Source organism: Callorhinus ursinus, unplaced genomic scaffold, assembly GCF_003265705.2.
Source record: "Callorhinus ursinus isolate GAN/ISIS: 27379988/994484 unplaced genomic scaffold, GSC_fseal_2.0 scaffold11, whole genome shotgun sequence".
Taxonomy (NCBI): domain Eukaryota; kingdom Metazoa; phylum Chordata; class Mammalia; order Carnivora; family Otariidae; genus Callorhinus; species Callorhinus ursinus.
In genome coordinates this window covers 52,216,975-52,229,774 of record NW_027397073.1, presented here as the reverse complement: position 1 = coordinate 52,229,774, position 12,800 = coordinate 52,216,975, and the positions used below count along the sequence as shown (strand labels likewise).

At 35.1% G+C, this 12,800-nt stretch overlaps 1 protein-coding gene across 5 annotated transcripts in view; it reads right to left on the bottom strand.

Moving 5' to 3' along the window:
• Window positions 1-12,800, bottom strand: part of SMCHD1 (structural maintenance of chromosomes flexible hinge domain containing 1) — a 139,473-nt gene that overhangs the window by 98,415 nt on the left and 28,258 nt on the right. For all 5 annotated transcript variants that reach the window (XM_025886893.2, XM_073898459.1, XM_025886895.2 and 2 more), the window contains exons 6-8: window positions 6,163-6,277; window positions 5,923-6,042; window positions 1,513-1,679 (exon numbers count right to left, since the gene is read on the bottom strand). In XM_025886893.2, the coding sequence (XP_025742678.1) occupies window positions 1,513-1,679; window positions 5,923-6,042; window positions 6,163-6,277 (402 nt within the window). The remainder of the gene's footprint in view (window positions 1-1,512; window positions 1,680-5,922; window positions 6,043-6,162; window positions 6,278-12,800) is intronic.

Here is a 12,800-nt window from a genome sequence, read left to right as displayed (position 1 = left end):
TTGTTAGAGCAAGATAATATTCTAATTATGTGCTATGTACACTGAGTTCCTTTGGTTAAAAGAAATAATTACAAAATAGCTAATGAAATATGGATTTAGAGAATAAAAATTCCCAAGTCCTATTTAAAATTCTTGGGTTACAGTCAATAAACATCAATATTCTACAAGAGAAAAGGTACTTCTAAAATAATTTTCCGGGCACCTGGGTGGCTCAGTTGGTTAAACATCTGTCTTTAGCTCAGGTCATGATTCCAGGGTCCTGGGATCAAGTCCCACATCAGGCTCCTTGCTCAGTGGGGAGTTGGCTTCTCCCTCTACCCCTCCCCCTGCTCATGCTTTCTCTCACACATGCTCTCAAATAAATAAAATCTTAAAAAAAAATTAATTAAAATAAAATTTTAGTTTTTTAGACAAAAATCTGAACTGTTAGTATACACTTATGTATAAAATAAAGAATCTCAAATTAAGTGCAACAGCCTTTTGGGTAAATGTGAAAAAAATACTTTTTTAAATGTGAATTTTGGGGGCACCTGGCTCAGTTGGTGGAGCGTGCAAATCCTGATCCCAGGTTTTGAGTTGGAGGCCCATGTTGGGTGTAGAGATTACTTAAAAATAAAATCTTACGGGTGCCTGGGTGGCTCAGTCCGTTGGGCGGTTGCCTTCGGCTCGGGTCATGATTTCAGGCTCCTGGGATCGGGCCCCATGTCGGGCTCCCTGCTCAGCAGGGAGTCTCCTTATCCCTCTCCCTCTCTCTCAAATAAACAATTAAAATCTTAACAAAATAAAATCTAATTAAAAAAAGTGAATTTCGTGCAGATGTACCCATTTTTGCAAGACTCAGTAATGTGGACTAACGCAAATTACTTAAGTGATCCAGTAAATGGTATTTACTATATAATTACGGAAAAAAACCAAGAACCATTAAATATTCTGATGATTTGTTCTAGTGGAATATGTTATACTCTAAAAGTTTTCCTGGAATAAATACACAAAGATATACTGAAAATATATTAATATGTCATATAGGCACATTTGCATATTATTTTAATAGACTTCATGCACTCATTAACATTTACTGAGCACCTACTATTTAACAGGAAACACTAGAGATATAGCAGTGCAGAAAAAAAAGACATTCCAATGGAGGAAGGCAGAAAAAAACTGAAAATACATGGTATGCAAGATTATGATAGGTGCTATAGAGAAGATGCACAAAAGGGGAATATGAAAGTGATGGTGCTGAATTTGATAAATTCTGAAGTTTATTTTAAATTTTATCATAGGTCTTAGAAGCCTGCCCCTCAAATAATGATCAATATGCTACAGGTGATCAATAAATATTTACAGAATAGAGAACTGTTTTAATGTTAACCTTAGAGTACTGGTTACTGCACTGAAGGGAAGGAAATGAGACAGAAGCAAAGCACACAGCCAAGAGGTTTCAATGTAGCTCTAATATTTTGTCTTAAAAAGAATACACAGCAACATGTCCTGAATCAAGTAATTACTTACGCTAACTGTCTCGTCCAAAGAAGGAAATAATTTTTCAAATACTGTATGTGTTCTGGTTGTACTCCTGTGATAACCACAGCAGTAAAGCTATCTTTTTCCTTCTCCTCTAAGATAAGATGATGTAGAAATCTTTCATCATCATTTGTAATGTGAACAGAATCAGATGGCTAGGAGAGTGAATATAAATACAACAGATTAGATACACTTAATTGTAATATACAAATAACATTTACATTAACTTTTAATATGATTCGCTTAGTTTCATAAACAGGCTTCAAAAAACTTTTGAAGGAAAATAGCCCAAGACAAATCAGATGAGTATGTACATGCTGTGAGAACAGGATAGCTTTAATATAGATTGCTAAACTGGCATATATACAGGAGAACCCTGTGCCACAATGCTGATTAAATCAATTTTTGGATTATAAAAGAAAAGGTAAGAATGTGTGTGTATATATATATATATATATATATATACACACACACACACTGAGTTTTAAAATGCTGAAAAAAAACTAAAGACACTTACCCTAGGGTAGAATGAGTCCTTGCTTGGGATACCTACCACTTAACTTGGCCAGGATGAATAAATGCCCAGCCCTCCATGTTCAAGAAAAGTGGGATGTAGCCTGAACCCAGGTGGCTTAACCCAAAGGCACTGTGTTTAAAAGGGAATAAAATAATCCGGGACCCTAGTCCACTTTCAGAGATTATCTATAGCTTGTTTAGAAGGGAAGTGGGGAGGGGGAAAGAGTAAAGAGTGTTTGAGGATAAGCATTACAAACGTCTCGATTTTTATTCTAAGTCTTTATGTGTTAAAATTACATGCATATATATACTATGTATGTTGCCATATACATAAAAGCTTTTAAGGATACACACCAAACTATTACACCTAGGAAACTGGTTGATTTTTTAAAATAAGCATATATTACCACTTCTTAAAAATAAAAACAAATCCTCCAAAACCATTCCAATGCATCCCTATACACTAATATTACAGCTACAAGTAATATTTTATACACTTTGGGAGCTTGTGGATTAGTTTACTAGTGATGTAGGTTCATTACCAAATATTTATCGAGCACCTTCTAAGTTATATGACTCAACACAGGTACAAGGGAAGATGGAGTTAAATAAGACCAGTGCCTTCCCTCCCTACAAATTCTATCTCCTAGATGAGAAACAAATGATTACAAAACAATGTGCCATTATAAAGAGATGAACCAAGAGCTACAGAGTTAAAAAGAGGGTGACATTTACCTAGCACATGACTAGAACATTCCAGCCCAATGATAACATGAAGGATTTGAGAGTATAAGGCAAACAAGGTAGTTTAAAGTATATGATAAATACATCATGAAAGAAGAGTCTGGAAAGGCTGAATCGAGCAGTGAAAATGGATGGAAGAAAGCGCAGGTGAAAAACTATGTTAAAAGAACTGAAAGGTGAATGATTGATTAACAAGGATTACGATTACTAACTACTTGGCCAGGGGGCGCTGTTAATTGCGAAGAGTAGTTGGGGGGGAAAGTGGGAAAGAGGAAAGAAAACATTTGTAGATAATATTTTATTCTGGATGCACCAAAAGTGAGATATTCATGGAACATCTGGGGAAAGGCATCTAACTGAAATGGGAAATGAGTGTGCCAGATATGATCAGCTGGTATTCAGCACCCCACCCCACCTTTTATTGTCCGTTCCTGGACTGCAGAGAATGGAAAACCGAAAGTCTACTCTCCAGACTCCCTTACGTTTTAGGTGGTGGATGCAAATTAGGTTTCACCAATTAGATGTAGTAGCCAAAAATTGAGAAGGGGAAAATGAGACGAAGGCCATTTCCTGAGATTTCTTGAACGTTTTCTGTTACGCAAGGTACTGAATGACTGGATACCCAGGTTCCAGCCGGCTTCAAGTGTTAGCACTGATACAGCACCGGTTATAGCCAAAAGATCTGTGTTTTGGTGTTGGAGGAACTGCGCCAGCAAGACTTTACCAACTCCTGGATCACAGATAAGGCAGGTTTCTAAATTCCTGATCCAGTGGTGGTCCTCCAGCTACATGATTATAGCAGATGTTGTAGCATCCCTTGAAGGCCAATTCAGAGCGTCCCATAGTATCCTTCTAGGAGGCTGAGCAAAGAGTTCATTTCTAGCCCTTCAAATGATCATGCAAGCATCTAATTCCCTTTATTAAATCCTTTTCTGTTTGAAGTGTCTAGAATGATTTGTTTCCTCAGTGGAGTCCAGCCTGATTCAGTGTCTCAATCTTAAAAGTCTTGACAAGAAATACAGATTTGAGAACTGTTGGTGTTAAGTGGCATATATATTGCCCCCTAGAAAAAGCAAGACTCCTGGTGGTAAATTAAGAGCCACCAACTCTATACACAAGACTGTGTATGAGAGTTAGAGAAACCAAAAAGTAGGCTGGAAAACACTGGTCAGAGAAAAAAAAAAAAAAAAAAAGGACCAGGGACCTATTAGTATCCATGAGATGCTTGTTGGCACAAATTAAGCACAAATCACAGGAAAAAATGGCAGAAATGATGACCCAAGAGATAACAGTTCTATCCAAGTTTTACCATACCTATACAGTCTTGAAAAACATTTAAATTCTCAATTCCTATTTTTCACCTGTTTTGACATGGCAAGTATTTCCACAAATATACCATATAGGGCTTTGGGATGGTAACATAAGATGGAATACTATTATGTAAATATAATAAGATGCGTAAATTGTCTAATAAATGCGACAAATTTGAAAAGGGAAAAAGTGAGATGAGCAAAATGAAGAAATTTCCTGGACAAAAGAGAATGTTACATTATATAGAAGGAAGTGGCTTATAAATACAAAAAAAAATATTCAGCCCATTTAATAAAGAAAAGGTATTACTTTCACCTGTCAAATTGCCAGCATTTTGCTGCCTTCCCCTCCACTCCACTTTTTAAAAATAAGGAAGTTATCAGATAGGCACTTCCATATACTGTTTTGGGGAGTGTATTTGACTTGGGTTTAACCTTCTAGAAAAGCAATTTGTAATCCACACCGTGAACATTTAAAAAGTTCAAATTCATTGTCACACTTTTAAAATTCTATAATCTGTACGAAGAAAAAACTAATTTGGACAAAATGTTATGCAAAGACATTCGTGGCTATGTCTTTATTTATAATTATAATAAAATCCTTTAAGTTAAATGCTCAACAGAATAAATTACAATAAATTCAAACTGATTAAAAGTGCATGTGTACAAAAATATTTTATAAAATGGAGAAATACCCAAAATGTTAAAAAAAAAAAAATGTGGGCTCAAAAGTGTAAATATATATATATATATTTTTTTTGGTTGTAAATATATTTTTAAAAAGTAAGTATATGAAGGAGATTAAGACTACACTTTCCCCCCCAACTCAAGATGCCAATAAGGTTTTATTTTAACTTCAGTGTTACAGTGCTACATTAGTTTCAGGTAAGTGTACACTTACCTAGATGAGCACTAAGACTATACCGAAGTGTTGAATCACTATATTGTACACCTGAAACTAATATATAACACTGTATGTTAACACTGGAATTAAAACAAAAAACAAAACCCTGAAAGCATATAATAAAAAAGTTAGACTAGAAATTAACTAGAAATTTCTTCCCAGAATTTGAGACAATTTTTATTTAAGTTTCCTATACATTTTTTACAACTTACTTTAGAATCAGAAAAGAATTTAAGAAGCTCAAAATCACTTTAAAATAAAGATTTTAGGGGCACCTGGCTGGCTCAGTGGGTACAGCACATGACTCAATCTCAGTGTTGTGAGTTCAAGCCCTACATTGGGCATGGAAACTACTTAAAAATAATAATTTTTAAAAAAACATTTAAAAACATCCTAAAATGTTTCAAGTGGAGAAAAGTTGAATAATACAATAAATACTATATACTCACCACCACGACGCAAATTTGCTAACATTCTGCTCACTAAAATTAGAATCTGAATGTAAATTTGTAACAGAAATAAATCACTCATTTATTTCTCTGGAGCTCTGATTTCCTAAAAGCTTATTATCCTATAACTGTTTTCTACTCTAACTTGAAACTGTTAGACCAAAAAAGGTTTAAAAATTCAATCTCAGTGTAAGGAAAAAAGTTTACAATCTTATGAGCAATTTCCAGAAAGCTAGCTTTATGAGACAAGTTGTTGCCTGAAGACTTCCAGCCTGAAAAAGCATGTAAATAGTCATTTTTTGCTATTCATATGACAAAAGGAAAAAGATGAAAATTAACACAATTTGAAAATGCCATACCTTCAACTTTTAAAGCAATAGTGTAAGTATCTTGGATAGAAATTGAAAAAAAATTTGTCTCTATCATATGTCCAACAGTAACAACTTAATAATTAATGAGTTAAAATGTATCATACCTTTCTGTTTCTAATATATCCACTATATATTGCCTCTTTATTTTTCTCCTTCTTCTCAAAATCTTCTTTAGAAAGCACAAGTTCATGAACATCTTGGGAATCTGCAGGTTTACTTATCATCTGTTAAATATTAAAAAGAGTACTTTAAAAATTCCTAGAAATTAAACTGGTTAACACATTTAGAATCAACCTCAAAATATTTTTAATCAACTTTCATTTATAAGAAACCTTTTTACTTACTCTGGCTGATTGTCCAACAAAGAAAACAGCCTGCTTGCCCCCAACACCAAAATAGGAAATATCACTATTTAAACTGCGTGGCACTGGTACTGGACGAACATATCCTGAATGATCACTAAAATAAAACATTAATGCAGTGATTTTAAACAGGCTACTTAAGTACCAAGGGAAATTGCTATAGAACTTTTATTAAGTGTTAATAAAATGATCCCAAGCTAGACAACACCCCTAATTCAAGGTAAAGGAATCAGGGCCCAAAGTCAAGATATCATCTAATCCAGCAGTTCTCAAAATATATTCCCCAGACCAGCTGTTATCAGCATCACCAAAAAACTCAAGAAACACACATTCTTAGTCCACCCTACTAAATCTTAAACTCTATCAGCAAACTAAGACTAAATAAATGCCTGTATCCTTATCTATCCTACTACCCCCCTACATCTGTCCCTTCAAAATTCTTTACTGCTTCAAAACTTATAAAACATTGCTCACTATGACTTACACAATAAAAACATTCTCTGAAGAATACAGGAATTATAGCAAAGACATTCTTACTTCCATGTATCATGACAAAAGAACCTCTTATGGAACCATTAACAACACTCTGGAGAGTAGGCATCCCTAGTCTCTCAAAACACAGGCTAGATGTCCAGGGACACCATTTCCCAATAGCAGATATAAACAGAATTGGGGATGAGGCCAGAGCCCCTATTACACTAAATAGAAAAGGTAAACACTAGATGTGGCATAACTGGAAAGAATTAGAAAACACACAGATACATTCAATGAACTTTCCCATAAGAAATAAAGAAAAGGAACGGAAAATATCAAAGTGGGTATAAAAGACATGAGGGACTAAAAAAAAACATCTCACAGAAGTGTGGTACTGGAAAGAAGAGAGGAGAAAATGGAAAAAGCTACAAATATTGGTTGACAGAAGCTGGGGAGTGCAAGAAATAGGGAGAGGTTGTAAAAGAACGCAAACGCAGCTATAAGATGAGTAAGGTCTGAAGATCTAGTCACTAACACTCTACTGTATAACTAAAATCTGCTAAGAGAATAAAGCTTAAAAATGCTCTCACCAAAAACAAACAAACAACAAAAAAGGTAAATATGTAAGGTAATGAATGTGTCGATTAACTAGAGGAAGGAATCCTGTTTAAAGGAAAACCAGAATACAGTTCCATATTTAATATATTTCAATGTAAAATGTACAAGAACAAAAGATCAAGACAGTAAATGGCATGGATATTATTGCTGTGATGTACTAATATTGTATGTGAAGTAAATAATATTACTTGGGATAGACTATGACAAAGTTATGTATTTTGAATCCTAAAATTATCAGAACAAGAGTAACAACTAATAAGCCAACAAAGGAAAGAAACAGAATTACACACACACAAAATACTCAATTTGAAATAAGAGAAAAAAAAAAAACCAGGAACAAGCATAGCAATAATTGCAGTGAATATAACTGGTCTAAATACCCCAATTAAAAGGCAGAGATTGTGAAATTTTAAGACATAACTATATGCTGCCTAATATAAAGTGACAATAGGTTAAAAAGTTGGAAAAAGCATCTTAACACTAATGTAAAGAAAGCTGGAGTAGCTATATTAACATCAAAGTAGATAAAAGATTGTCACCAGGATAAGAAGAACAATAAAATAAATACATGGGTAAATTAAATAGACCACACTTCTCTTGAGTTTTTAAAATTAGACTGAAATCAAAATAACACTATTTGATATGGTTCTCAATGTATGTAGAGGTAATACTTAAGAAAACTAAATTATAGGGCACCTGGGTGGCTCAGTCGGTTAAGCATCTGCCTTTGGCTCAGGTCATGATCCCAGGGTCCTGGGATCAAGCCCCATATCAAGTTTCTTGCTCAGCCAAGAGTCTGCTTCTCCCTCTCCCTCTGCCCTGTCTGCCCACTCTCCCCGCCCCAATCTCCCTCATGCTCTCTAATAAATGAATAAAATCTTAAAAAAAAAAAAAAGAAAAAACTAAATTATAAAGGGGAGAGAGTTAAGGAACCGAAATAATTTGGTAATATTTCACTTTCAATTCACTTTACGTGGTAAAATATCTTCACTAGTAGAATGTAATGTTTTGTCCATATACAAATTCCTTAGAGTGATCGCTAAAAAAACCAAAAAAACAAAAAATATACTCAAAATCACCTTATAAAGAAAATAGTAGAATATGGAAGAGTAAAATATGTTCAAGTAATCCATACAAAGGTTAGAAAAGAAAAATGAAAAAGGGAACAAATAGAAGTTATAACATGACACACTTAAGTCCCAATATATCAATAATTACAGTAAATGTAATGCAAATACACTAAATAAAATTGGGAGAGTGACCCATAAAAAAAGTGACTCAACTATATATTGTTTACAAGAAACTCATTTCAAATATAATGATACAAGTAGGTTAAAAGAAAATGGATGAGGGGTGCCTGGATGGCTCAGTTGTTGAGCTTCTGCCTTCAGCTTGGGTCATGATCCCAGGGTCCTGCGATTGAGCCCTGCATCTGGCTCCCTGCTCCACAGGAAGCCGGCATCTCCCTCTCCCACTCCCCCTGTTTGTGTTCCCTCTCCTGCTGTCTGTCAAATAAATAAAATCTTAAAAAAAAAAAAATGGATGAGAAAAGACATACCAGGCAAACATGAATGAAAAGAATAGCTGACAAATATCACAAAAAATACACTTCAGAGCAAGAAAATTACCAGGGACAGAAGAGTATTATTCCGTAATGATAAAAGGATGCACTTACGAAGAATGCATAAAAATTCTCTGTATACACAAAATAACACAAGTTCAAATTATAAAAAGCAAAAATTCAGAGAACTGAAAAAAGAAATAAACCTGCAAATAAGTGGGGAACTTCAATATCCCTATCTTAGTCACCATCACACCGAAAACCAGCAAGGATATAAAAGAACTAAATAATATCATCAACCAATGGAATCAAACTGACATTTACAGAACACTCCTCCCAACAACAGAATACAGATTCTTTTCAAGAACACATAGAAAACTCCCCAAAACAGATCTTATTCTGGAGCACAAAATAAATCTTGACAAATTTAAAAGAGTACATATAGAGTATGTTCTCTGACAATAAAATCAAACTAGACTTCAACATAAAGAGGAAAATATGTTAAGAACACTTAGAAACTGAATAACACATTCCTAAAACAATCTATGGATCAAAGAACAAATTGCAAAATAAATAAAAAATACACCAAACTGTAGAAATATGAATATACAGCATTATCAAAACTTGGGATGTAGTAAAAGCAGTTCTTAAAAGAGTATTTATAGGTGCACCTGGGTGGCTCAGTTGGTTAAATGTCTAATTCTTGATTTGGGCTTCAGTCATATCTAAGGGTTGTGAAATCGAGCCCTGCGTCAGGCTCCACAAATGGGGCATGGCGCTTGCTTAAGATTCTCTCTCTTTCCCTCCCTCTCCCTCTGCCCCTCCCCTACCTCCCTCTCCAAAAAAATAAGAGAAAAAGAAAATTTATAGCACAAAATATTCATCTTATATTACTGATCTGAGACTTGTCTAAGATTCTACCCCTCAAGGTGCTACCAAAAAAAAAAAAAAAAGCAAAATAAACCTAAAGCAAGGACATAAAGAGCAGAAATCAAAGAATTTGAAAACAGAAAAAGAATTTGAAACCAGAAAAAAAAAATTATCAAAGCAAACATTGTTTCTTCGAAAACATTACCAACTATATGCTAATAAACTTGAAAATTTAATGAAATGGACTAAACACTCCAAGTATAATTTACCAAAACTAAGTCAATAAGTAATAGCCTATTCTTCTAACTCTATTAACAAAATCAAAGTAATAGTTAAAAGTTCCTTCTGCAGGGGCACCTGGGTGGCTCAGTCGTTAAGGGTCTGCCTTTGGCTCAGGTCATGATCCCAGGGTACTGGGATCGAGCCCTGCATCAGGCTCCCTGCTCTGCAGGAAGCCTGCTTCTCCCTCTCCCACTCCCCCTGCCTGTGTTCCTTCTCTCGCTATGTCTCTCTCTCTCAAATAAATAAGTATCTTAAAAAAAAAAAAAATTCCTTCGGCAAGAAGCTTAACAGACCCAAATGGCTTCCAAAGAGAGTTTTAAAACTCAAACTTAAAAAAAAAAAAAAAAACCATAAAACCCAAACTTTCATAAGTGATGGATGTATGAATAAACAAATATAATCTCTCTAGAAAACAATTTGCTGGGGCACCTGGGTGGCTCAGTCAGTTAAGCATCTGACTTAGGCTCAGGTCATGATTCTGAAGTCCCAGGATCAAGCCCCACATTGGGCTCCCTGCTCAGCGGGGAGTCTGCTTCTCCCTCTCCCTCTGTTCCTACCCCACCCCATCTTGTGCACTCTCTCTTGCTCACCCACTCTCTCTCTCTCAAATAAATGAATAAAATTTAAAATAACAACAACAGGAGCGCCTGGGTGGCTCAGATGGTTAAGCGTCTGCCTTCGTCTCAGGTCATGATCCCAGGGTCCTGGGATCGAGCCCCGCATCTGGCTCCCTGCTCAGCGGGGAGCCTGCTTCTCCCCCTCCCTCTGCTTCTCCCCCTGTTCATGTTCTCTATTGCTGTGTCTCAAATGAATAAAAAAAAATTTTAAAAACAACAACAACAACAATTTGCCATTACCTTGTATATTAGAACTTTGATCTTTACAACCCACAAGTTCCCTTCTAGGTACCTAAGAACTTATGTAGATTTGGACTAGCAAACATACATAACACCATATAACAGCATACACACACATGCACACACAATTATACAACTTATAAGACAGTACTACTCAGAATGCTAAATGTGGTAGGGGAAGCCAAATGCCCACTGAATGGAGAATGGATAAATATAGTATGATATTTCTTTTAAATATACACAAGAGTATTTTACGCTTATGAAAAAAAAAACTACAGACCCACACAAAGTTGAAATCTTAGTAACCTAATATTAAGTGAAAATACAAGTCCCTTGTAGAACGACCAATAGTATGATTATCTTTTGCAGCATCAAAAAATAAGCAAAATTAGATTTTTTAAAAATAGGGAAGTAGGGAAGCCTGGGTGGTTCAGTCGGTTGAGTGTCTGCTTTTGGCTCAGGTCATTAATCCCACAGTACTGGGATAGAGTCCAGCATCAGGATTCTTGCTCAGCGAAGAGCCTGCTTCTCCCTCTGCCACTCCCCCTGCTTGTGTGTTCTCTGACAAATAAATAAAATCTTAAAAAAAAAAAAAGGAAATAAAAACAATTCAAGATAGTGATTAGCTTTGATGGGGGGAAAAAACAAAAAGGGAGGAGCACACAGATGTAGGTTACAGAAAATATGCTACTTACTGGTTTGGGTGGTAACTTCTGGTTACTCAGCTTACTAAATTTTTCAATAAATACACCTTAAAAAACACAATGCCTGAATTGATGAACTGTTATAAACCAAAAATTGTAATTAATCAAATTCTATGAACCTAATGTCTATTAAGAAAAATAAGAAGTAAATGGGTTCAGGGCACCTGGGTGGAGCACACAACTCTTGTTCGAGGTTGTGTGTTCAAGCTCCAAACTGGGTGTAGAGATAACTTAAAAATAAATTTAAAAAAAAAAAGTAAATGGGTTCTAAGACTTTAATTACTATGCAATACTTCTAGGAAATAGGCTCAAAATACCCAACCCCAAATACTATCTTAAAACATCTATGGGAAGTATACAAAAGTTTGGAGAGAGAGGAGCTCAGAGATAAAACAACACACACACACTTAAATTGATTCAAAACTAAGAAATTCTGTTCAATGATAAGGAATGGAGAAAGTCACCAGTAAGTAAGTCTCCCTTTCAAACCAAACCATCCATACAAACCTAACCTAGGCAAAAACCCTATCATGGCAAATAAGGCTGAGAATACAAATTTCCAGTAGGTTTCAGACTTCTGTAATTAAGTCCAGAAAATTTCCTGTACTCACACTCAAGGGTTTATAAATACCCCTTCATGAAGGTAAGGAAAAGAGGAAGATAATCTAAGACCTCAAGATAAATCTTGCATTGTAGAAGCAATCCTCTGAAGAATTTAGAAAGTCACCTGCCTGAGGAATAAATTCACATCACAGTCCAAAAGAATTTCAAAAAACATCACAATCATACACTTGATACAATGTAAAATGACACTGTATCTTTTTGAAATGAGTATTCCATTAGAAGAGAGAAACAAAATCTGAAAAGAAACAAATCACAAAAGGTGTTGAAAGTAAGAAAAAGGAACAGGAGGTGTAATCAAATTAGTAAAAGAAACTGAAAACAATATAAGTGGTTGCCAGGAAACAGGGTAGAGTGACTACATATGTATATTTATATCTGTCTCAAATCTACCAAAGGGAATAACCTCACAATAAAAGCTTTACCTCCAACAAACTGACAAATGCCCACAGATCCCTATTAGAGCTTCTGGAATAAATCTGTGTGACACAACAAAAATAACCAAATTAAAGTAGGAAGTCTAAATCTTACGTACTCATTCTCTGAATTCAAATAACACAAATATCAAGGTAAACTAAAGCTCATCTTAATTCGCAGAAATATACTGAAGACACAGGAGCTTTTTCTTTAGGA